The following is a 26,566-nucleotide window of genomic DNA, read 5'->3' on the forward strand; positions in this document are numbered from 1 at the left end:
CTGCTACACCCACATACCCACACCAGCCCCCTTGTGAGTAATCACAGGCTCATGGGTATCGAAGAACAGGCTGCAGAGAGGCAAACCCGACCAGAGAGAAGGACCCTGCAATGCAGACCTTTCTTACATCTTCAGCTCTAAATGTCTCCAGCTCTGGATACAGCAGCATCCTCGAGAAAACAGACATAAGCACAGATGTTTGCAAAGGCTGAGAGACAACTGGAGAATCCAGTTTGAGTTGAAACGTAGGCTTTCTTCAATCTCCATGTTTTGCTGTATTCGGGGCTCCAGTCCTCAACCCGCACATTTCCTACCACGCCCCAGGGTGCCTCCGGGGCCGCCAAGGCCTTCTCGGGAGAGCGTGGGATTTGACTGAATGGGTTTGGCACCGCCTCTTTTAAGCACCGCGTGGCGCGCACGCGCACTGCCGCTGGGCGGGGAGATCCCGGGTTCTGGACACTGAGTGCCGGGGTTCGTTTCCGCTGCCTCCGGTTTTCCGAGAGCGGGCGCTGCTTTCGCGCTTCCGCTAGACCCCCGCGGCCCCCGGCGGGGACGGGGGTTTCGGAGCTGCGGTGCCGGAGCGAGCGTCTCTTCTTCCTCCCACTCGGGCGGAGGCTTTGTCGCTGCGGGCCGGGCCCCAGGACGCTCCCAATGGCCGGGCAGCGGGTGGAGGTGGATGGCGGGATCATGGAAGGGGTGAGTACGGGGCCCGAGGCAAGGCCGGTGACCCTGCAACCCAGGCTGGGAAGGAGAGCGTTCTTGTCTGATGTTCTCGCTCTCCTCTCCCACCCGCACCCCTGGCAGGGCGGCCAGATCCTGAGGGTGTCTACAGCCCTGAGCTGTCTTTTGGGCCTCCCCTTGCGGGTGCAGAAAATTCGAGCCGGCCGCAGTACGCCAGGCCTCAGGTAAATCGGGGGCGCTGGGGGGCGGAGCCGCGGGACTGGGAGATGCGGCTGGGCGGGCGCAGGGCTAGGGGACTGGCGGTGTGGCTGGAGGGGCGGAGGGGCTGAAGTGGGGGGAGGGGCTGGGGGGCGGGCTGCAGTCCTTGGGGTCTGGGGTTTGATCGGACTTTGGCGCTGGGGAATCGGGAGCCTGGGTGGTGATGCTTGGAAGATCCTCGTCCTAAGGTTGAGGAATGTGTAGCCAGCCGGGCCTCAGGGTCCCGGGGGGAGCATGCTCAGGCCTGGACGGTTAGCCATAACCAGGGCTGTGCAATCTGGAAAGCCTCAAGGGGCAAGTTGAGAAAATAGGCCATGTTTTCTCCATATGGCTAGAGTTCTCTCGCTTCCTGATGCGTTATCTTTTAAAATGTTTTCCCGCGTCATCGGGCATTCCGAGTACCTGGAGAACTTGCAGCAGCCAGCCGGCAAGATGGATCAGGGCAGAATAGCCTGCGTGGCCAGAGAAAATCCCACTTTTTAACCTGCTTATTTTAGAATCATAGCTCAGGAAAGGGCCCTGAGATGTTATTCTAGCTTTCCTTAAGACCTCTAAGAAGCTATGAATACAGCCAGAATTATTAGTTGTGGACAGGGAAAAACCTTAACATTTGACCTTGTTTCTTCCGTCTGGGAAGCTAGGCGTGCCACTAGCTAAATTTCAGGTATGTGCTCCTGTTAGAAGGGGACCCAGGTTGAAGCCAAACTGATTCCTTTGGGCATTGTAATAGATCAGCAATCTGTTAGAGTGTTCTTTTATCCACATTTCATTTTGAAATTATTAAAAGGCAATTATTGATATATGTGCACATTCATTCCCTTAGTCACAGCAGTCGTTTGCAGCAGTGAATTTATTAGTTTGCTAGAGCTGCCATGACAAAATACCAGACTGGGTGGCCTAAACAACAGAAATTTATTTTTCTCATGGTTCTGGAGCCTGCAGGTCCAAGATCAAGGTGGTGGCAGGGGTGGTTTCCTGGTTTCCGGGAAGATTCTTTTCAGGTTTCTCTCCTTGGCTTGGAGATGGCCTCTCTCTTGCTGCCTCTTCATGTGGGCATCCTATGGGCATGTGTACCTCTGCTGTCTTTGTATGTGGTAATCTCCTCTTTTTATAAACATACCACAGAGAATAGATTAGGGCTTACCCTAACTCTTTTTAATTTTTTTAAGATTTTATTTTTAAGTAATCCCTATACCCATCATGGGGCTCAAATTTACAACCCTGAGATCAAGAGTCACATACTGTACTATCTGAACCAGCCAGGAGCCCCCAGATTGTCTCTCTTTAACATAATCATCTCTTTAAAGGCCCTGACTCCAATTACACTCACATTCTGAGGCAGTAGGGGTTAGGGCTTCAACAGAAGAATTTTGGAAGAACATAATTCAGCCTGTAACAGGTACTATAGATTATTGAATGACATGCAAGTGAGATTGGCGGCATTTAGTTTTATCAGTTTTCCTCTTTGCACACTTCTCATTCGCAACAATGTATCAGCATATGTGTTTTAGCTAAAATAAGTGGTCTGGAAGGACCCCTAAAAGATGCCTACTAGCAGGCAGTCTAGCTAGGTACATAAAAACCCAAAAGAAGCTCTGACACTGAAGATATGGCACTTGTTGTGGTTAGACCTTGCTGTTTTCTGGCCATTGCAGTTTTATAAATGGGTCATAAAATGTGGGGATATAGGCAGTCTGAATGCACACGTTTTGATGCAGTATTATGACCTGAAGGCCTCAACATTTATCTGGACTGGAAATGATTCGAGATTTGTGTGATGGGCAACTGGAGGGGGCAGAAATCGGCTCAACAGAAATAATGTTTACACCGGAGAAGATTAAAGGTGGAGTCCACACAGCAGATACCAAGACAGCAGGGTATGTGTCACTTATATTCCATTTAAATATGGGCTTTGGAGCTAGACCTGGATTCACATGCAGGTACTACCACTTACTAGACAAGTTGCTTAACCTTTGAGCTTTCGTTTCCCCACATTTAAAAAATATTTTTTTAATGTTTATTTCTGAGACAGAGAGAGCACGAGCAGGGGAGGGGCAGAGAGAGAGGGAGACCCAGAATCCGAAGCAAGCTCCAGGCTCTGAACTGTCCAGCACAGAGCCTGATGTGGGGCTTGAACTCACTAACCGCGAGATCATGACCTGAGCCGAAGTTGGACGCTTAACCAACTGAGCCCCCCAGGCGTCCGTTTTCCCCACATTTTAAATGGAGAAAACAGTAACCTTCCAGGGTTACACTTTGTGTAGTTTTGGATAGCTGTTATTATATCTAGAATTTTCTTATGTGCATAGTATAGCATATTTGTTTCTTTTTATTATTTAGAAACTGAATATCTGAAAACGACTAAATTTTTATGCATTGTAGTAATAGTAGTTTTTGCATTGTATGTAGCATATTTAGTTCTTGGCTTACAGCTAATTATGAGTCATATTCTACTTTTAGTCTAAGTATTTTTGTTGTCTTTTTTTTTAATGTTTATTTATTTTTGAGGCAGAGGGAGACAGAGCGCGAGTGAGGGAGGGGTATAGAGAGAGGAGACACAGAATCTGAAACTGGCTCCAGGCTCTGAGCTGTCAGCACAGAGCCCAATGCAGGGCTCCAACCCATGAACCGTGAGATCATGACCTGAGCCGAAGTCGGACGCTTAGCCAACTGAGCCACCCAGGCACCCCTTGTTGTCTTTTAATAGATAACTTATGCTACCTTGTTTAGAAATTTGTAGGTTTGATCTTGGGTTTTTTTCCCCCTTTGCAAAAATAGATATTTAACAATTAAATTGAGCCTTTATCCTTTTCCAGGAATTCTTCCTTTTATCGACAAAACATAGAGAGCACTTTTGTGTTTTCTGAGTTATTTGGCTGATTGTTGTTGCAAACCATATCTTTTTACCAAAATCCTATCCATTCACTAGGAAATTTGATAAAATAGGAACTAGTAATGGAAACCTGATGCCAGTTTGTTTCAGAAACTGTTTTAATAGATTTTTATTATTTTAGTTTATGAAAATATTTAGTGATAATTGATACTTGAGTAATGCTGTGAATAGACCTCTGTGAAAAGGGACCTGCTGCCAGGCCCAAGGCAAGGTTTGCCAAATGACAACTTTCTAAGGGGATTAAGGAATTTTGAGGTATCTTTCTTTATAGTCAGCATATTATTTTGGGTATTATCCTGTACAGAAAAGGGAAAGGGGATTATAGTTAACCAACTATCTAAAAATGAACTAAAATAGAATTGTAAAATTTTGAAGCTGCAAGAGGGAAATTAGAAACCATGTATTTCCAATCCTTCCTCCACTTAGTGAATGAGAGAATGGTATTAGGTGATGTACCCAAGGTGATGGAGTCAGAGACACAACTAGAATTAGAATGTAGGCCTTTTGACTTCTAATCTAATAGACTGTAAGAGAGATGAGTTTAAAGTTGTGAATCCAGCTCAGTTTAGGAGACTAAAACCAGCTTTTTCCTGGCAAGAAAACTTATCTTACTTCTTCACTTTCTAACATTTTTACCCTTAACTGTGATTACAGTACCATGTGTTTTCTCTACTGTCTACCTTTGTTTTTGCAATTTCCTATTCCTAAAATTAAGATTTTCTGTACTATTCTTAGAATCTGATTTTATCAGGGGAGTAGGGAGAACATTTAAATGTTGGGTTCCTCAGAGGGAATAAACACTGAGAAGTTTAGTAGTTTTAACCTTACAGTTTATTGTAAACTAAACATTTTCTAGTTTTTTCACTTGCTCCTAGGCTTAACTCCTTGAGAACAGGGATTATATTGTATACATTTTCTCTTATGATATCTACCACATTATGCAGTCAGTAAATCTTTACTAAATTAGTGAAATGCATTGTCACTTATAGAAACTGTTTATTTCAGTACATATGCATTGTTACTATAAGAAAGTTAAGTCTTTTTGTATTAGAGCCTATGTCTAATCTATGCTTCATCTATGTCTATCTATGCTATATATGAGTGTGACAGCTCATTTAGAAAATCTGACCAAGTGTTTCATTTTATAAAATATATTCTATAATTATGTCTCATGACTTCTCACATTATTTTATTAGAATGAGCAAACAGAGGTGAGTTACAGCAAAGATTATTTCCTTTAAACTTATTTCCATGTAAAATATTCAGCTGTCAGTCTTTGTGAAATGTTATCCTATCATATCATACACTCCATGATGGTAGGATCTGTATCTTAACTTGATATTTGGAACAATGCCTTGTGCATGGTAGAGATTCAAATAAAATTATTTAAGTATTTCTAGACCTTGACTTTGTGTGTGTGACTGTCACTGTATGAATGTTATTACAATTTAATTGACCCTATTTCCTCTGGTGTGTTTTTAGACTTTGCATTAAATGCATTTTCATAAATTGTACTTTCAAGAATCCTTTTATGAAAATGTTATAAAAATTGGGGCACCTGGGTGGCTCAGTCGGTTGAGCGTCTGACTTTGGCTCAGGTCATGATCTCACAGTTTGTGAGTTGAGCCCTGCATCAGGCTCTGTGCTGACAGCTTAGAGCCTGGAGCCTGCTTCGAATTCTGTGTCTCCTTCTCTCTCTGCTCCTCCCCTGCTCATGCTCTGTCTCTCTCTCGCCTTCAAAAAAAAAAATAAATAAAAACATTTAAAAAAATTTTTAAAAATATTATAAAAATGGTGTCATTTAAAAAAAATCTTTTTTTACTTTGTAAATTAAAGAAAGATCATACAACTAATGTTTGATTCAAACCCAGATTTGCTGATCATTCAAGGCCAGTTCCTTCTCCTATAAAATACTGTCTTTCTTTAAGAATCAGGATTTTATCATTCAGTTCCTGGGGTGGTGGTGTTTTTTTTTTTAAAGTAAGTTCTACACCCAGCGTGGGGCTCAAACTCATAACCCCAAGATCAAGAGTTGTTGCATGCTGTACTGACTGAGCCAGCCAGGTGCACTGCCCCCCTCTTTTTTTAATGGGGTATTTTTAAACTTTAGACTTGGGTATACACCTGCCTTCCCAGTTGTCTGTGCCTCAGCAAATGGTGCTGTGTAGTAATACCATGATCTTAAGACTTTGAAAAGAAAATTCATTGAAGCCTGTTTTGTGTTCTCCTTAGGAGTGTGTGCCTCTTGATGCAGGTCTCAATGCCCTGTGTTCTCTTTGCTGCTTCTCCATCAGAACTTCGTTTAAAAGGTGGAACTAATGCTGAAATGGCACCACAGATTGATTACACAGCCATGGTAAGGGCTTGTGTTGTTATTGATGAACTAAAGATGATCTCATGTATTCTTCTGAATTTCCATTCTCTATTGAAATATATCCTGAGTGGTTTCTGTGTATGCCTGTTTATTTCTTTATGGTGTGTAGTTCTGTTGTGGGAGAAGGTAAGAGATTGTGTTTACTTTAGATTTTGTGTTGTATCTTGGAACAGTGCTCATAGTGAATTCTTTTAAAACCTCAAGTGTAATTGTTGCGTGAATTACATTACGTATTATATAAATCAGTCATTTTATAAATACAGGAATTATGTTTTGGAAGAAAAACTTCAAAACAAAAATTAAACATGCGTTTGACAAGAATTGAGGAGGATGCGGAGAAATTGGAACCCTCGCACAGTATTAGTGGGAATGCAAAATGGTGCAGACATTATGGAAGACAGTGTGGAGGTTCCTCAAAAAATTAAAAACAAAACTACCATATAATCCAGATATCCCACCTTTGAGTGGGATTATCTTCAGGATCTTGAAGAGATATTAGCATTTCCGTGTTCATTGCAGCACTATTCATAATAGCTGAGATGAGAAAACAACCTAATTGTCTGTTGATGGATGAATAGATAAAGAAAATGTGGCTTATACATACAGTGGAGTACTATTCAGCCTTAAAAAAGACATTCTAGAATATGTGACAACATGAATGAACCTTGAGGACATTATGCTAAGTGAAATAACCAGTCACATGAAGACAAATACTGGCATGATTCCACTTGTATAAGGTATCTAAAGTAATCAAATTCATAAAATCAAAGAGTAGAATAGGGTAGAGGGAAGAGGGCAATGGGGAGTTACTAATCAACAGGCATACAATTTCAGTTAAGCGAGATGAATAAGCTCTAGAGAGCTGTACAACATGTACCTATAGTCAACAATAGGATATACTGCATTTAAAAATTTGTTAAGGGGCGCCTGGGTGGCGCAGTCGGTTAAGCGTCCGACTTCAGCCAGGTCACGATCTCGCGGTCCGTGAGTTCGAGCCCCGCGTCGGGCTCTGGGCTGATGGCTCAGAGCCTGGAGCCTGTTTCCGATTCTGTGTCTCCCTCTCTCTCTGCCCCTTCCCTGTTCATGCTCTGTCTCTCTCTGTCCCCAAAATAAATAAACGTTGAAAAAAAAATTAAAAAAAAAAAAATAAAAATAAAAATTTGTTAAGAGGTAGATCCATGTTAATTAGATAAACTATAAAAAATTAAATACCATATTTTGACTATAAATTTTCAAAATGATGACACTCAGTGTTGGCATACTTAGTAGGAGAGAGAAGTGGTATCATCTTTCTTTTCCTCCAGATTTATCGAGGTATAATTATTTATAGTAAAATACACCTTTTTAGTGTAAAGTTCTGTGATTTTTGACATATGCTTGTGAACCAGCCACCACAATCAAGATACAGAATTACCGTAAGAAATTACCTCAGACCCCTTTGTAATCAGTCCCTATGCCCCAGTTCTTGGCAACTACTCATCTATCTTCTGTCTTGGTTTTGTCTTTTTTTCAGAACACCGTATGTGGGAGTAATACTGTATGTAGCCTTTTGAGCCTGTTTTTTTTCCCCCCACTTACCATAATTTGTTTGAGATTCATCAATGTCACTTGTTTTAGCAATAAAAGAGAAGTAGTATTCTATTATACGGATGTCCCAGTTTCTTCATCCATTCATCTGTTGAAGGACATTTGGGGTGTTTCCAGTTTCTGGCAATATGAATAAAGTCTGTATAAACTTTTACATACAGGTTTTTTCGGTGAATATAAGTTTTCATTTCTTTTGGGTAATTACCAAGGAGAGGTGTTGCTGGTAATAGTAAGTATAGATCTAATTTTACGACAGATTGCCAAATTGTTTTGGCTTCCAAAGTGGCTGCATTGTTCTGCATTTTCACCAGCACTGTATAAGAGTTTCAACTATTCTGCGTCTTCACAGAACTTGATATTTAATTTAATTTTTTTGCCATTTTAATAGATGGTATAATCTTTTAGAATTCAATTTAATAGGGTGTATAATGAAAGTTAATCTCTCTTCACCTAATAATTCCACTTCAAGGAAATGACCCTAATTAAATGTTACAGAATGCAGCCAAAGATAAATGTTAAAGGTATTTGAGCAGAGCATTATATACTATAATCATCATTATATAATATATATAATTATGCAAGTGAACACTTGGGGAATGGCTCAGTAAATTATGCTAGAATTCCATACAGTTATTCAAATACTGTTTAGGAAGAATTTTATGATGTCAGGAAAAGGCTTTTGTTTATAATGTTAAATGGAAAAAATGCGGATAAAACCTTGAATATGCAGTGAAATTTCAAAGTATAAAAAAATTGAGAAAGCAGAATGGAATGCTATTTATCAATATCCCCTAATTTCTTATGTATTATATTGCAAAGGATTAGTTAGGAAATACTGTCCTGTGGAGTAAAATAACCACTGGGATCAAGGATCGTGAGTTCTGGTATTTTTTTCATTAGATAGACTTGCAGAACCCTGATTAATTAAATGTTAAAATTTTAATTTAATTTACATGTCAGTTATTTTATTTGAGAAATAGAACTACCCTACACATTTTTATATCAGTGTTTATCTGTAATACCTTCTTGTCAGCTCAGTGCAGAACACTTTTGTTTAATAAACTGTTTAATACTTGTTGAATCAGTGAATATTTGTGGTTAACGTAACAATAAACTGATTTTCCAGGTTTTCAAACCAATTGTGGAAAAATTTGGTTTCCAATTTAATTGTGATATTAAAATGAGGTAAGTTACTTATTTGTTAGCCCTTTGACCCACTATTTGTGCTAAAGATAGTGGGGAAGCTTAGACCTTAGAGAATTATTCTGGAACCCACTACTTCTTGTAGAAAATAATTATGTTTTATGGCTTAAAAACAGTAAGCAGCAGGCGCATGGGGACTTGAAAGCAAATATATATGGTATTTGCTTGTTTCTTCGGAGAAATATTTTCAAGGGAATTGCTACACTGAGGGACCTTCATACCTAGTGTTGTTCATGTTCAGCACAGATTGAATACTTTCTATGCGCAGACAACTGGACTAGGCACTGCAGGGTCATAAAAGGGATTCTTCCCATGGTGCAATCAGAATTGTTTCCCTAAGAAGCACATTGGACTTTCAGGCTATTTCCCTTCAAGGCTTCCCTTCTGCCACATAATAACAAGGCCAGATTTCTTGGTGTGGCATTTAAGTGTGCTGCAGTCCTGTTGCAGTTGACCTTTCTAACTTCATTCCACCTTCTCCATGTGTTCTTTTTTCTTTTTTTGGAAGACAGAGAGAGTGAGCATGAGTGGGGGCAGGGGGTAGGGGCAGAAAGAAAGAGAGAAAAAATCTTAAGCAGGCTCCAACGCTCAGGATGAGCCTGACTCACGGCTTGATCCCATGACCCTGGGATTATGACCTGAGCTGAAATCAAGAGTTGGACACTCAACCAGCTAAGCCACCCAGGTGCCCCTGTCCTCCATGTATTAATATGTTAATATGATTGCTTACTATTCTTTAAACTTACTTTGTGCCTTGGGCTTTCATGTCTTTGTTCATGTTTTTTCTTCCCTGCTCTCCTAAAAACTGGAAATCCTATATTTTTTTAAAATTGAACCTGTTATTTCTTGTGTGAATTGTCCATGAGTGTGTCTCAGTTGGAATTCATATTTGCATCCCTCTTGTAGTCTTTTTTACAGCCTGACTTGTGTTCCAGTAAGTTGTATGTAGAGCCATCTCTCTACCAGATGAGGGAGCTCCTTGAAAATAGGAACAGTTACTCTCATCTGTATGTTCCCATCCTCTTCTATAGAATAAGTGACACTAAATATTTGAGTTAAAATTTTGTTTGTGTTGACTTAATATTCATCGTATTTTATTGAGTATCTCCTACGTATCAGACATTGTTTTAGGCACTGGAATATTGCAGGAAGAAAACAGACAAACTCCTGCCATTAAGGAGTTTATATTCTAAAACAGCACTGTCAAAAAGAATTTCTCTTCATTGATGGGTATGTTCCCTATCTGTTCAGTAAGGTAGCCACTAGCCACATAAGACTGTTGAGCACTTGAAATGTGGCTAGTGCAACTGGGAAGCTGAGTTTTAAATTTAATTTAAATTTAAATAGTCACATGTAGTTTGTGGCTACCATATTGGACAGCACAGATCTAAAATGTTGCTTGGAAATTTCAAACACGAGTTGTATGTTTGGATATAATTCATGTGTTATTTTATTGTAAATGTTGAGCTGTATTTTTGTCATATAATAAGTTTATGTGAGTATTTGTCATACTCTTTGTAGGGGCTACTACCCAAAAGGGGGTGGTGAAGTGATTGTACGAATGTCACCTGTTAAACAGTTGAACCCAATAAATTTAACGGACCGTGGCTCTGTGACTAAGATATATGGAAGAGCTTTTGTTGCTGGTGTTTTGCCATTTAAAGTAAGTTGTCTAGAAGTGTATGTGGGTCTTGGTAAGTATTATATCATCTAAATTTTGAAATTATTGAAAGTACTTAATATTTTTTTTTTATGATTTTAGTTTTAAGTAATTTCTACACCCAGCATGGGGCTAAAACTTAGAACCCTGAGATCAAGAGTCACATGCTCTATGAACTGAACAGGCCAGGCACCCCAAAAGCACTTAATTTTTTTAATGTTTTATTTATTTTTGGAGAGAGAGCGCAAGCGAGCATGTGAGCAGTGGAGGGGCAGAGAGAGAGTGGGGGACAGAGGTTCTGAAGTGGGCTCTTTTCTGACAGCTGATAGAAGCAAGCCCAATGTGGGGCTTGAACTCATGAACCGCGAGATCATGACCTGAGCTGAAGTCAGATGCTTGACTGACTAAGCCACCCAGGTGCCTCAGAGCACTTAATTTTTTAATAAATCTTTTAATTAAAACTTTCCCCTGAACTTATGTGTTACACTTGAAGATCAAGCTTTTTCTTAATCCCTGTAAGAGATATTCATTACTGTATGTGTCTTTGAAGGCTTGAAAACAACTCAAAATAATCCTTATTTTACTCTCTTTTTCTGTCTTGCCAAAATAGGTGGCAAAAGATATGGCGGCGGCAGCTGTAAGATGCATCAGAAAGGAGATTAGGGATCTGTATGTTAACATCCAGCCTGTTCAGGAACCTAAAGACCAAGCCTTTGGCAATGGAAATGGGATAATGTAAGACAATGTACTTTTTCCTGGATACTGATTGAGAGCTCTGAAGTAATTATCCTGTTTAAATTAAATATTTGTAGTTCTTTTGTTTAAGTTTTACAGTTTTAAAAAGGCACATTTTTAAGGATAGTCCTATCCAAACCAGTAGTGTGATGAATTAAGATGATTATTTTATTCTGGATTTTTTTTCCTGAGGATGGTTTGCCTTTTATTACATTGTAAGAGCCCTTTTGCTGTTAACATTTCTCTTAACATTTAAGAGAACTTAAATGTTTAAGCTAATCAGAAGTTAGCCTTTGAAGCTGATCCTGAGAGAAATATTTCTAGTTGTTTTTCTGTACTCCAAATGTGAAGTCCATGTACATGTAAATATTAGATATGGCAAAGGTCTATTTAGAAAAAAATTATAGGGGTGCCTGGGTGGCTCAGTTGGTTAAGTGTCCCAACTTCGGCTCAGGTCATGATCTCACGGTTTGTGGGTTCGAGCCCCATGTCAGGCTCTGTGCTGACAGCTCAGAGCCTGGATCCTGCTTCAGATTCTGTGTCTCTCCATCTCTCGGCCCCTCCCCTGCTCATGCTCTGTGTCTCTCTGTCTCTCAATAATAAATAAACATTAAAACAAATTTAAAAGAAAACATTATATTATTTAATTACAGGTTGTTGATTTAATATAAAAATGCTTTTTTTTTAAGTTATTTTTTCATGAATTTATTTATTTTGAGGGAGAGAGTATGCACACATGCACGCGTGCAAGTGGGGAAGGGACAAAGAGAAAGGGAGAGAGAATCCCAAGCAGGCTCTGTGCTGTTAGTGCAGAGCCTGACGCAGGGCTTGACCTGAGCTGAAATCAAGAGTCGGACACTTAACTGACTGAGCCACCCATGTGCCCCTAAAGATTTCATTGTTAAGTAATCTTTACACCGAACTTGGAGTTCGAACTCACAACTCTGAGATTAAGAGTTGCAGGGGCGCCTGGGTGGCGCAGTCGGTTAAGCGTCCGACTTCAGCCAGGTCACGATCTCGTGGTCCGTGAGTTCGAGCCCCGCGTTGGGCTCTGGGCTGATGGCTCGGAGCCTGGAGCCTGTTTCTGATTCTGTGTCTCCCTCTCTCTCTGCCCCTCCCCCGTTCATGCTCTGTCTCTCTCTGTCCCAAAAATAAATAAACGTTGAAAAAAAAAAAAAAGAGTTGCATGCTCCACTGACTGTACCCCAAATTTAAGACTGCTTTAATTGAGTTTTTGAAGTATGAGAGTATCTCTTATGGATAGAAAGTCTCTTTTTTGGAGTTTCTACTAAAGGTTTTAAATGCAGATTTAAACATTCTGCATTTGATACTACTATCTAAAAACTGTAAAATGAAAACAAAAATTTCTGTAGAAATACAGTTGTTTTTTTTTATTATTGAAGTATAGTTGACACACAATGTTACATTAGTTTCAGGTATACAATGTAGTGATTTGACAATATGTTATGTTTTGTTCACAACAAGGGTAGCTTCCATCTGTCACCTTATAGTGCTATTACAATACCACTGACCGTATTCCCTTTGCTCTGGCTTTTATCCCTGTGACTTATTCATTCTGCAGCTGGAAGCCTGTATCTCTTGCTTCTCTTCACCCATTTTTCCCATCCTCCTATCCCTTCCCCTCTAGCAACCATCCATTTGGTTTCTGTATTTATGGGTCTTTTGTGCTTTTTGTTTGTTTTGTAGATTCCACATGTAAGTGAAATCATGTGGTATTTGTCTTTCTTCATCTGACTTATTTCACTTAGCATAATACCCTCTAGGTCCATCCATGTTGTTGCAAATGGCAAGATCTCATTCCTTTTTATGGTTGAGTAATATTCCATTGTGTATACCACATCTTCTTTGCCCATTCATCTATTGATGGACACTTGAGTTGCTATTGGCTACTGTAATTATTGATAGGTATGTAATTATTGCCATTTTGTTCATTGTTTTCTGGTTGTTTTTATAGTTCTTCTCCCTTTCTTCTTCTTTTGCTTCTCTTGGGAGTGATGACTTTTGGTAGTGTTCTTCCTCCTTATTTTCTGTGTATCAAAAGTTCTAGTTTTGTGGTTCATATATAACATCCTAAGGATATAGCAGTCTACGTTAAGTTGGTCACTTACATTCAAACATGTAGGAAGACCTTTTCACTTTAGATAATAATAAAACACTTTATAGTACAGTAGAAATGGTATCATTTAGTGTGAATGATGTAACTTCAAGGAGAGCCATTCCTTACCTGTGAACGGATTAGAATCTAGTGTGACTTTTGTCAGATGAGCTGAAGGGTACTAATGCCCTGATGAAGATGGAGAGTGCTAATCATCCTGCTCTCTGTGTGAAGAATTTCACTTTTGCAGTTTACTAAGTAGATCTGATTCTACATATTTAGTAACCACTATTCCCCTGGTTGAATTTGTGTGTAATTTTAGAATATTTATTGCATAGATAGTAATCCTTTTTTTTTTTTTTTTCCTATTTAGCATTATTGCTGAGACATCTACTGGCTGTTTGTTTGCTGGATCATCGCTTGGTAAACGAGGTACAGATAAATGAAGTGGGTTCACAGTTCCCAGTGCTAATGTAAAAATTTTTAATTATCTGTCAGGATTAGAACATTATAGCATGATAGATGACAAGTATAAAAGGATATGATTAACTGGTTCTGTTTTAGAGTCAGTTAAATTTTTAGTATTTCTCCTAACTTTATACTTTGAAAAATTTCAAACTGATAAGAAAGTTGAATGACTAATTAGCATCCATACACTGTTCTCCTAGATTTACCAGTAGTCAGCTGTTAGCTACAAGTTGTGTATGTTTCTGAACTATTTCAGTGTAAGTAGGAGATACCATATCTCTCCCCTGAATACTGCATCATGCATGTCCAACGAACAATACCTGTCTAACCATGATACCATTTTTATGCCCAAAGAATTTGTCTTTTATATTCAACCTAGTCACTTGCCTCCAAAATACTTTTTAGAGCAATGGGGGATTTTTTTTTTTTTTTTTTTTTTTGGAGCACTCCCAGCAATTGGTCATCATTTCTGTTTAGTTTCTTTTCTACTACAGAAAATATCACCTTTTTTTCCCCCTTTCATGATATTCACGTTTTGAAAAGTCCAGGCCATTTTCTCACAATTTGGACTTGTCTGATTGTCTCATGATTAGATATATTCAGATGAAACATTTTTAGTAGGAATATTGCATAGGTGGCTATGTACATTCCATTGTATCACAACAGGGTTAGTGATAAGGTCAGTTTGTCCTTTATTGGTAAAGGTGACTGTGATCATTTGGTTAAATAGTATCCTCCAGGTATGTCTGCTATAAATTCTTTCTCTTTTTATAAGTAGTAAGTCATCTGGGATAATACTTTGATACCATCCGATTATCTTATTCCTATACAACTTTCATCCAGGGGCTTTAGTGTCCATTGATGATTTTTCCCTGCATCAGTTATTACATTGGTGATTTCAAAAAACAGTATTTTTGTGAAAGGGAAATGTAGTTAAGATTGAGCATATTTGGAAGAAGAGAGATGTGTATACTTCTGACTGTTAATATTTGAAGTTACTTTTGCCATCGAGGCAAGGCGACTTCTAGTTGAATTTCTTGATGTTTGTGTGGTAATTGATTGCTTTATTCCTACTTTGTAGATCTTTAAAAGATGCTTACCCTTGCTGTGCTGTTTTACCACATTATTATTGCTGAATACAAAAAAATTCAGATAATCTTATTCTGCTCATTTGGTAGATGTAGATACTAGTTAGGTATCAAATCTTAACACCATAATAGAATAAATAAAATTAATGTCTCCAGTTGACCTGGCTTAAATGAATTCTATTTAAAACTGTGCTATTTAGGGGCGCCTGGGTGGCGCAGTCGGTTAAGCGTCCGACTTCAGCCAGGTCACGATCTCGCGGTCCGGGAGTTCGAGCCCCGCGTCAGGCTCTGGGCTGATGGCTCAGAGCCTGGAGCCTGTTTCCGATTCTGTGTCTCCCTCTCTCTCTGCCCCTCCCCCGTTCATGCTCCGTTTCTCTCTGTCCCAAAAATAAATAAACGTTGGAAAAAAAAATTAAAAAAAAATAAATAAATAAAACTGTGCTATTTAAACTATGGTTGGTGGACAAGTAACATATCAGCATCATCTGAGAGTTTGTTAGAAAAACACATTTTGGGACTTATTCCATACCTATCAAATTAGAATCTCTGGAAGTTGAGCCCAAGGATATATTTTAACAAGCTCACTGCATATTTCTGAAGTACAATGAAGTTTGGGAAGTAGTGATCAAAAATACGTATTTAGAGTACACTAATTACTTGTTAGGGACAGTGAAGAATCAGTGTGGATAGTGAGCTACTGCATACAGGATCTATGGGGACTTGAGGAAGCAAAGATAATGCCAAATATAAAGCAGAGACTGGGAGCCCATGTAAGTAATAAGTGCTTGGCAGACATTGGGTGGAATATGAGTTCATTGAGCACCAAGATGTGCCAAGTACTATATGCTAGGGTCATAGATATCTGAGCCACTGTCCTGTTTCCTGGCTTAGTCTGGTAGAGGAGACAGACCATGGTATTCCCAGGGCATCATAGGAACACAGGGGAAGAACAGCTAATACTCCTGTGGGGGCTGGTTGACCCCAAATCTGGCTTCTTGCATTCAACAATCCTCTAGTATGTTCTGTAGATAAGTAGAAATTATCCAGATGAAAAAGTGAGTTAAGGAGGAAGGACAAAGGACAGTGCTGACAAAAACAAGTGTTCTGTGTTTGGGCAACTACAACTATGTATGATGAGTGTAGGGTCTGGAGCAGGGAACTGGAGATGAAGTTAGAGAGGTTGACAGAGGCCAGATTTTGAAGGACTTTGTTGACAGGTCATATAAAGGAATTTGGGTTTCGTCATGAAGACATAAAGATTAAAAAAAAATTTTTTTAAGTTTATTTTCATAGAGAGAGAGGGGGAAGGCAAGGGCGGGGCAGAGAGAGAGAGAGAGAGAGAGAGAGAGAGAGAGAGAGAAAATCCCAAGTAGTCTTTGCACTGTCAGCACAGAGCCTGACATGGGGCTTGAACCCACAAACCGTGAGATCATGACCTGAGCCAAAACCAAGAATTGGGTGTTTAACTGACTGAGCTACCCAGGCACCCTGAAAGCATTAAAGATTTTAAGGAGGAATGTAATATCAGATCTTTGGAAAGGTAATTCTGATAGCTATGTGGTTGATTACAGGAAAACCTTATTGGAGGCAGGAAGACAAGACTGTTGCAGCTGTTTAGGTCAGAAATGATGAGGCCCTATACAAAGGGATTCAGTGATTGGGGCTAGAGAGGTGAGTACTGATGCAAGAATATTAGGAGAGGGAATAGATATGGCCAGTTGGATATGGGAAGTGAGGAAGGCAATGTGAAGAATGACCTTCTAGATTTCTACCTTGGGTACCTAGAAACATTTCAACTTGTGACATAGGAGGTAGAGTTAGTTTGCCAGGGTAGATGATAGTTTTAGGTATATCGCACTGAGATTGTAAATCAATCATTACTTTGTTATTAGCAATACTTAGAATTAACTTTGCTGACCAGCCCTGAAAAAATTGCTCATATTCCAACAACACTTTTCTTACTTTGTCATTTGAGACCACTTTTACTTTGAAGTTGTCTTTGGACAACACAGTTTCAGAATGCACAGCATTTATTTTTAGAATTATAATGGTAGGAGGGAATAGGTGATAGAGCAATATACTTGCTCTGATTGGCTTCTGCTGGTGCTCTCCCTTGTTTCCTGTCAGCCACAGATGTCAAATGAGATGGGATTAGCAAATGTAAAAGCAGCTTGGGGTCTTGTCTCTTAGTCTAGATAGTATATATATTAAGGATATCAGAGAGAATGTCAGCTTCCGTTATCCCCTTTCATTTCTTATTTAAATTAACTAGAAAATTATCAGACCCTGAATCCTAACATCTAAGAGTTACTACCAGAAGTAACATTGGCTAGTTGTCCATGACGTCATCTGTGGTAGAAGCAGTAACCTGTAACTGATGAGTCATGTTTGTCACTATTTCAGCCACTAAAACTATTTTGATCTTAGTTTACTTATCTATTTTTTTTAAAAATTTTTTTTTTCAACGTTTATTTATTTTTGGGACAGAGAGAGACAGCATGAACGGGGGAGGGGCAGAGAGAGAGGGAGACACAGAATCGGAAACAGGCTCCAGGCTCCGAGCCATCAGCCCAGAGCCTGACGCGGGGCTCGAACTCACTGACCGCGAGATCGTGACCTGGCTGAAGTCGGACGCTCAACCGACTGCGCCACCCAGGCACCCCTTAAATGCCTTTCAATAAAATTTGTAATATTTTCTATGAAAGGTTTACATATTTGTCTCTAAATTTTATATATGTTTGCAATTATAAATGAATTTTTGAAATAATTAGTTTCTGGGGTGCCTTTGTGGCTCAGTTGGTTAAGAATCCAACTTTTGATTTCGGCTCAGGTCACAATCTCACAGTTCATGGGTTTGAGCCCCACGTCGGGCTCTGTACTGATAGTGCTGAGCCTGATGGGATAGTCTTATCCCCCTGCACATGCACACTCTCTGTCTCACTCTCAGAATAAATAAACTTTAAAAAAATTTTAAAAATTAAAAAATTAGTCTGATGTTGATGGATCATTCATATCATTGATAAAATCTTATGTGAATCATTTTCATACAGATTCTTTTAACTTGACAATATAGAATATGCTATTATTTACAAATAAAAGTAATTTGTTAGAGTTTCTTTTTTCCTTTAAAGTTCTTACATCTTTCATTTCTTTGTATTTTGTACTGCAACAATAAAAAACTACTGAAATGTTGAGTATAGGTTTTGCCAATCAAACCCTTTTCTGATCTGATTTTTCAATAATACAATGCTTGATGTAAAAATTTTGTACTGCCCCAGTTTACTTATCTATTGAGTGAGAGAATTAGCCTGGAGAGTCTCTCAAGTCCTAGCTTATACTGTAGAATTTAGTACCTACTGATTCTCTGGTTCTGCTAATATAGAAGTGTATTTTTGGGGCGCCTGGGTGGCGCAGTCGGTTAAGCGTCCGACTTCAGCCAGGTCACGATCTCGCGGTCCGTGAGTTCGAGCCCCGCGTCAGGCTCTGGGCTGATGGCTCAGAGCCTGGAGCCTGTTTCCGATTCTGTGTCTCCCTCTCTCTCTGCCCCTCCCCCGTTCATGCTCTGTCTCTCTCTGTCCCAAAAATAAATAAACGTTGAAAAAAAAAATTTTTTTTAGAAGTGTATTTTTATGTTGTCTTAGCAAAGGAAACAGTTCCTGTTACTTAGTACGGGACACACATAGTAGGTACTCAGTATTAACTGTTATTATTAATAGCTTATTTTGAACCAGTCATGGTATTATATGCTTTGTAAGTATTATCTCTAATTTCTTTAACAAGTTTTACAACTTAGGTATTACCATCTCCATTTCCATTTTCATTTCCATTTCCATTTCCATTTGGAAGAAGCAACCTAGTTTACCCAAGAAGTTGAGATTCACACCACATGTTCCAAGCTACTTCATTCAGTCATGTACTTGACTGATTGATGTTGTAAAGATAGTTAATTTATTATATTATAATGACTGCTGTAATGAGAAACAGTTAAAATTTTGAAAATTCCACTTTTCTGGGAAATCTTACCAAGGTATACATATAATCAAATGAATTTCCAAATATAAAATAGGAACAAAAATTAACCACATGTCCTTGAAAGACATTTTTATTTGTAGCCGGGGCTTCTTTTAGTTGAAAGTAAATGCTTTAAAAGCATCATTTGACATTCCACTGCTTCTGACACACTTATTTTGTATTCAGCATTGTATGAAGATTTGGGGCATGTGTGGAGAAGCAGGAAGTGGGATGTGGGGATAAGTATTCTGTATTATTTTCAAAATAAGGTAATGCCTATTTAAATCTTAAAGGAATAAAATTTTACAATAGTTGATATGAGAATTTTTATCAGCTTTTCCTTACATGAAACATAATTCTCTGACTTCTAAAAAATACCCTTTAATTCTAATGGATTGCTTACAGACTAATTATAACATGTATAAATTGCAAATTTCAAATTTTGACAGGCATAGCGTTATAGGATTATAGCTTTTTTTAAATGAAAAAATGTTTTTAATGTTTTTATTTATTTTTGAGAAAGAGAGAGACAGAGTATGAACAGGGGAGGGGGCAGAGAAAGAGGGAGACACATAATCCAAAGCAGGCTCCAGGCTCTGAGCTGGCGGCACAGAGCCTAATGTGGGGCTCGAACCCATGAGCTGAAGTCGACTTCAACCGACTGAACTCAACCGACTCAACTGACTGAGCCACCCAGGTGACCCCATAACTAATACTTTTAAAATAGGGCCAAATACAGCCTGGTTTTTCCTCCTCTAGGTTCATTTAAAGATATAAACCATTTGCATGTGCTAAGCTCTCAGAAGATTAAATATATTTAAAAATCTTGGGTGAGTTGGTTGGGTGAGTTCAGAGTAGGTGCCTAAAAAAAGTTATACCAGTGCTAACTGAGATATATTAATTCAACTCTTTGATTCTTAATAATTGGTGTGCTTTGTTGTGTGTTTTTACATTGTGTCTGTTGTAGGTGTAAATGCAGACAAGGTTGGAATTGAAGCTGCTGAAATGCTGTTAGCAAATCTTAGACATGGTGGTGCTGTGGATGAGTATCTGCAAGACCAGGTAACAATGCTTTTAGGATAAAACCTTTGAATCTATTAGATTTGAGTATTGGATAATTAGATTGAATATACATTTTATTTTATTTATTTATTTATTGAGTTTTAAAAATTTGTTTAAGTAATTACTACACCTCATGTGGGGCTTGAACTCTTGACCATGAGATCAGGCGTCTCATGCTCCTCCAGCTGAGCCAGCCAGGTGCCCCAGACTGAATATAAATTTTATCACTTGGGAATGCAAGCTGGTGCAGCCACTCTGCACAGTATGGAGGTTCCTCAAAAAAGTAAAAATAGAACTACTCTACGACCCAGCAATTGCACTACTAGGCATTTATCCACGGGATACGGGTGTGCTGTTTCGAAGGGACACACGCACCCCAATGTTTATAGCAACACTGTCAACAATAGCTGAAGTATGGAAAGAGCCCAAATGTCCATCAATGGATGAATGGATGAAGAAGATGTAGTGTGTGTATATATATATATATATATATATATATATATATATATATATATGCAGTGGAGTATTACTCAGCAATCAAAAAGAATGAAATCTTGCCATTTGTAACTACGTGTATAGAACTGGAGGGTATTATGCTAAGTGAAATTGGTCAGTCAGAGAAAGTTAAAAATCATATGACTTCACTCATATGAGGACTTTAAGAGACAAAACAGATGAACATAAGGGAAGGGAAGCAAAAATAATATAAAAACAGGGAGGGGAACAAAAACATAAGAGACTCTTAAATATGGAGAACAAACAGAGGGTTACTTGGAGGGAGGGGGGATGGGCTAAATGGGTAAGGGGCACTAAGGAATCTACTCCTGAAATCATTGTTGCAGTATATGCTAACTAATTTGGATGTAAATTTTAAAAAATAAAAAATAAAAAAAAATTTTATCACTAACTTTGAGAGACTGATTGGCATGTTCTAGTTCAATCAGTTTTTAAATATTTTTCTGGAATTTATATTCCTCAGATTTCAGTTTTCATCTTGACCTGGCCATGGCATTTGGTACAGTTGGTCATTCTTTCCTTCTCTAAATTCTTTGCTCACTTGGTTTCTGAAGCACTGTTTTCTTTTCATCTCCCTGACCACGTATTCTAGTCTTTTGGTAGTTTGTTACTGTTGTTTTCATCTCAACTTCTAAGTTTTAGAGAATCCCTAGGCTCAGGCTCATGCCTCTTTCCTTCATCTGTATTCACTGGCTCAGTTGTTTTGTCCAGTCTCATAGCTTATGTCCCACCTGTGCACAGACAACTCCCAAATTTATATCACCTAGTTCAGGCCTTTCTCCTTAACTCTATCCCTTGTGCCTGTCAGCATCTCCACTTGGATGTGTCATAGACCTCTTAAACTTAACACATTTATTCATATGGAGAAATGCTGGTGAATATTTCCAAGTAAGATCTTTTTATGGTCCCCTGTCTTGATAGATTTTCTTTTTCTCTACCATACTTTTCTCTCCTTAATCTCAAACCATCAATCTGCATTTAGAAATGTATTCTTTAGGATTTCTTAACTGGTTTCTTTCCTTTGTTGTTGGTTTGTTTTTTTTTTTTAAGATTTTATTTTTTAAGTAACTACACTCAGTGTGCAGCTCAAGCTTACAACCCCAGATCAAGAGTCTCATGCTTCACCAACTGAGCCATCCAGGTGCCCCTTAACTAGTTTTTGTTTTTATTTTTATGTTTCTTTTTCTTTTTTCTTTCTTTCTTTCTTTCTTTCTTTCTTTCTTTCTTTTTTTTTTTTTTTTTTTTTTTTTTTGAGAGAGAGAGAGAGAGAACAGGGGCAGAGAGAGAAGGGGGAGAGGATCTGAGGCAGACTCTGTGCTAACAGCAGAGAGCCCAATGCAGGGCTCAAACTCATGAACCATGAGATCATAACCTGAGCCGAAGATGGATGCTTAACTGACTGAACCACCTAGGTACCTCTCCTTAACTAGTTTCTTATTTCCCTTATTTCTAGTCTCTCCTTTCTTGCCCAAGTGTACTCTATACTCTAAGGAATTCTGTATTAGTGTATTTGTTTACCCACTAAAATGTAATTTTAGGGGCCGCTGGGTGGCTTGGTTGGTTAAGTGTCCGACTCTTGATTTCAGCATCAGGGCCTCCTTGGGATTCTGTCTCTCCCTCGCCTCCTTCCCTCCCCCTCATGTGCATGCTTGCTCGCTCTCTCTCTCAAATAAATAAACTTAAAAAAAAGTTGTAATTTTAGACAATGGAAGAAGCTTGTCATATTATATATTCCACCTTGTAGAGACAGTTGGTCTGATATATTAACTTTTAACTCTCTGTTTTATTCTTAAACACAAATTTTATTTTATTTATTTTTTTTAATTTTTTTTTTTTTTTTTCCAACGTTTATTCATTTTTGGGACAGAGAGAGACAGAGCATGAATGGGGGAGGGGCAGAGAGAGAGGGAGACACAGAATCGGAAACAGGCTCCAGGCTCTGAGCCATCAGCTCAGAGCCCGACGCGGGGCTCGAACTCACGGACCGCGAGATCGTGACCTGGCTGAAGTCGGACGCTTAGCCGACTGCGCCACCCAGGCGCCCCAAACACAAATTTTAGAAAGGCTGTATTGACAGCTGCTACTGAGCATTTCTGTACCACAACACAGACTGTGGGTGACAGAGGTTTTCTGTCATCTTCTTAGGACTTCTGGAAACCTAAAGAAGTAGAAATGCTTTGAGCTATTTTGATTTCTAGTAGTATTTTCATATGGTAAGCAGTAGAATTTTAACTCCAAATATTAGTAAATGTGTGAAAATTTTCTTCTTTGTTCTTTTTTTTTTAATAGCTGATCATTTTTATGGCATTAGCCTGTGGAGTTTCCAGAATAAAAACAGGACCAGTTACACTCCATACACAAACGGCTATACATTTTGCTGAACAACTAGCAAAGGTGAGTATTCCTTTAGAAAGAGTAATTGATTTTTTTTTTTTAATTTTTTTTTTCAATGTTTATTTATTTTTGGGACAGAGAGAGACAGAGCATGAACGGGGGAGGGGCAGAGAGAGAGGGAGACACAGAATCGGAAACAGGCTCCAGGCTCCGAGCCATCAGCCCAGAGCCTGACGCGGGGCTCGAATTCCCGGACCGCGAGATCGTGACCTGGCTGAAGTCGGACGCTTAACTGACTGCGCCACCCAGGCGCCCCAAGAGTAATTGATTTTTATCATAGCCAGTTTTTGGGTCAGATTGTAATAAACATGATACTTGCTATTCCTCACCTAGTACTTCTTGTGTGGCAGACACTGAGCTGAGTCAGCAGTTGCCCTGAATCATCTTACTCTGCATAACCGTTTTATTTTTTAAAGTTTATTTATCTTGAGAGAGAGCACATGTGCGTGCAAATGGGAGAGGGGCAGAGAGAGAGGGAGACAGAATCCCAAGCAGGCTCCGCACCACCAGCACAGAGCCCGATGAAGGGCTTGAACACACTAACCATGAGATCATAACCCTAGCCTAAATCAAGAGTTGAATGCTCAACCCACTGAGCCACCTAGGCACCCCAGCTCTGCATAACCATGTTAGGTTGCTGTTTATTTTTATTCCCATTTTGCATGTGAGTAAAGTGCAGTAAAGGGATTAAATTAACTGCTCAAGCCCACATAGTTTGTTAGTGGCAGAGCTGGGCTGTGAACAGACCTGGGAAAGCACACGGCAAAGCGCATGTGTATTGCTGCCTTATAGAGTAAAAATACTTCCATGAGAACTATGAAATCAAATCATAAGGAATTCATGGTTGGCCAGAAACTTAAATATTTATATGAAATTTTACATGTTTCATTTTCTTTTGATTCTACGATAGAATAGAATATTTGCTGAAATTTTAACACCAGTCCCCTAAACTTTTATAAGAGTAGATTTATAATTTTTTAGTGAAACAGGGTTTATTAGTATATAAGCTCATATTAATACCTTTTCTGCAGGATTCTTAATTTTAAAAAAATGACTAAATTTGTATGTTTTATCTGAAACTAATGTAATTTCCTTATAGCAAATTTGGAAAATAAGGGGAAAAAAACCTACCTATAGTCCCTTTTGCCAACAACCACTATTGACATTTAGGTATTTTCCTCTTAAAAGTGTTTCTCTTTTCATTTTTTTTTTTTTTGCATTTACTGCATATAGCTTCATTTCTTGCCTTTTTCAGTAATTGCATGTTCCTGTTTTGCTATAGTCTTTATAATGTAATTTCATAAAGTGATCTATAATTTATAACTCAGAATTTTATGAAGGAAGGTGACCTTAAGTAGTTTTAAAAATTATAAAAATAATGCACATTATTTAAAAAAATAGCTATTATAGAAGGGTAGCAAGCACAAAGTTGGGAGTTGCCCTGCTTCTAACCGTTTATTTGTATGATTTTTAATAACATACACCTTTTTTCTTGTTATTAGGAAGCATAGATATTGATTCAGTTGTAGGAAAAGGATAATAGGAATTGAAGGTAAATTATATTTCATGTCAAGAGATAGTTAACTGTACTTTTTATTATTCCATTTATGCTGTATTATCATTTTTTCTTTGTAAACTATGATCTCCTTGATGGCAGGGACTAAGTTGCATTCATATAGTCCTCACTTTTTTTTTTTTTTTTAATTTTTTTTTAACGTCTATTTATTTTTGAGACAGAGAGAGACAGAGCATGAATGGGGGAGGGTCAGAGAGAGAGGGAGACACAGAATCCAAAACAGGCTCCAGGCTCTGAGCGGTCAGCACAGAGCCCGACGCGGGGCTTGAACTCACGGACCGCGAGATCGTGACCTAAGCTGAAGTCGGACGCTTAACTGACGGAGCCACCCAGGCGCCCCTAATCCTCACTTTTTATAGTACTTTGCATGTAGTGGACACTGACATGTTATTTGAAGTGAATACATAGTGGAGAGTGCTGTGAACTGGAATTTATAGCTCTGGTTTCGTGTTCCGCTTTGTGGTATCTTACTGAGTGACTTGGGGCAAGCTGCTTTTTCTTTCTGTGCCTCAGTGCAGATAATTCATCTGTAAAATCAGAGACTGGTGCATAGTCCATTAAGACTCCTTGTAACTTTAAATTTTTGTAGTTTCAGTATATTTATATATAGGCTAGAAATGATTTCATTGAGTGTTCCTGTGTTTCATATTTACATAATGCTTACAATTTGAAATGTATACATATATATAATTACACAAGTAATTGGCTATGTAGCTCAGAATTCAGTGCTTATTCATTCAACAGTAATTTTCAGTGTCTACTATATACAGTATACTGTCACATAATCCTGAAACTGGAATAATTTGTGAATATTACTATGCAGTAGGCCCCAGAATGATGGTTTTCAAATTGTGTTTCATAGAATCCTAAGGTCTTAGGCGCATTTGAAATCCATTTGCTACAAATTCAACCTACTCAATTGTTTTGATTTTAATTGTTTTATCAAATGAATGCAGTAGCTTTAAAAAAAAATCATGTTTCCAGAATGCAGTGATAGAAACCAAATATTTCAAAGCCAAACTTCAATTCGTTAACAAGTGAAAAATACCATGTTAAGGCCAATAAAGATGAAGGGCATCCCCCCACCTTCCTTCTTTGAACTAGATTTTTTTGAATAGCATATTTAGGGAATTAAATTGACAAGAAAAATTTGAGGGGATTTAGAAACTTGATCTTGACAAGATCAGAGAAGTATAAATGCTTCAATGCTATGTTTTAGAAAAAATATAGGAAGTAGGTAGTAAAGGGGTGTTATAGTTAACAATTGGGATTTTGAAAATGGTATTTACCTAGCTGCAAATATCCTGGGGATTTTGATTCAGTGGATACGGAGCAGGGCCTAGGCTATACATTCTGACAGAACTCCACAGTATATATTACTTTTGAACAAGAGTCATGCTTCTGGAGCAAAATATTTTATATTTAGGTTATTGAATTTCTCATGAGTCATTTGATCTTTGTGCCTCTAGCTTCCTCAATAAAATGAGTTTGATATTAACTACTTGCCTATTTATGTTGGACTTAAGGGCTTTCTATCTCTCTTTATATTACTTATATACTAAATGCTTCTCTGGTTTCAGGCTAAATTCTCTGTGAAGAAATCAGAAGATGAAGACGATGCCTCTAAAGACACTTATATTATTGAGTGCCAAGGAATTGGGATGACAAATCCATATCTATAGGGTATTTGCCTTTTAAATAATACCTCAATGATATATTGCACTAATTCATTTCATAAATATTACACAGCAGTGAATAAGCAGTAACTTATTAAAGGACCTGACTTAAATTTGGAGATGAAGTAAAGAGTGTTATAGATTTGCTGAGAATGCTTCATCTAATTAATCTCACTTTGACTATCTCCTGAGATAAAGACAATGAAATACAAGAGTTGATGGATATGTATGATAGCTGATTTCAGTATTAAAGTATGGAAATAGAGTA

At 38.5% G+C, this 26,566-nt stretch overlaps 1 protein-coding gene across 3 annotated transcripts; it reads left to right on the forward strand.

Annotated features, from left to right (window-relative positions):
- The first annotated feature begins 419 nt into the window (after positions 1-419).
- Positions 420-26,566, forward strand: RTCA (RNA 3'-terminal phosphate cyclase). Of its 3 annotated transcripts, XM_086717680.1 has the most exons (11): positions 420-696; positions 805-905; positions 2,673-2,816; positions 6,065-6,188; positions 8,920-8,978; positions 10,518-10,659; positions 11,267-11,391; positions 13,881-13,939; positions 20,042-20,136; positions 22,942-23,046; positions 26,203-26,566. In XM_086717680.1, the coding sequence occupies exons 1-11, from the start codon at positions 652-654 to the stop codon at positions 26,302-26,304; spliced, it is 1,101 nt and encodes a 366-aa protein (XP_086573806.1). In that variant the 5' UTR covers positions 420-651; the 3' UTR covers positions 26,305-26,566. The 3 variants fall into 3 exon arrangements, with proteins under 3 accessions (XP_086573806.1, XP_086573808.1, XP_086573807.1); XM_086717682.1 differs by lacking the exon at positions 420-696 and having other exon boundaries at positions 2,595-2,816; XM_086717681.1 differs by lacking the exon at positions 420-696 and having other exon boundaries at positions 2,658-2,816.

The sequence above is a fragment of the Puma concolor genome, chromosome C1 (genome assembly GCF_028749965.1).
Source record: "Puma concolor isolate L17-30 chromosome C1, mPumCon1.1.hap2, whole genome shotgun sequence".
NCBI classification, from domain to species: Eukaryota; Metazoa; Chordata; class Mammalia; order Carnivora; family Felidae; genus Puma; species Puma concolor.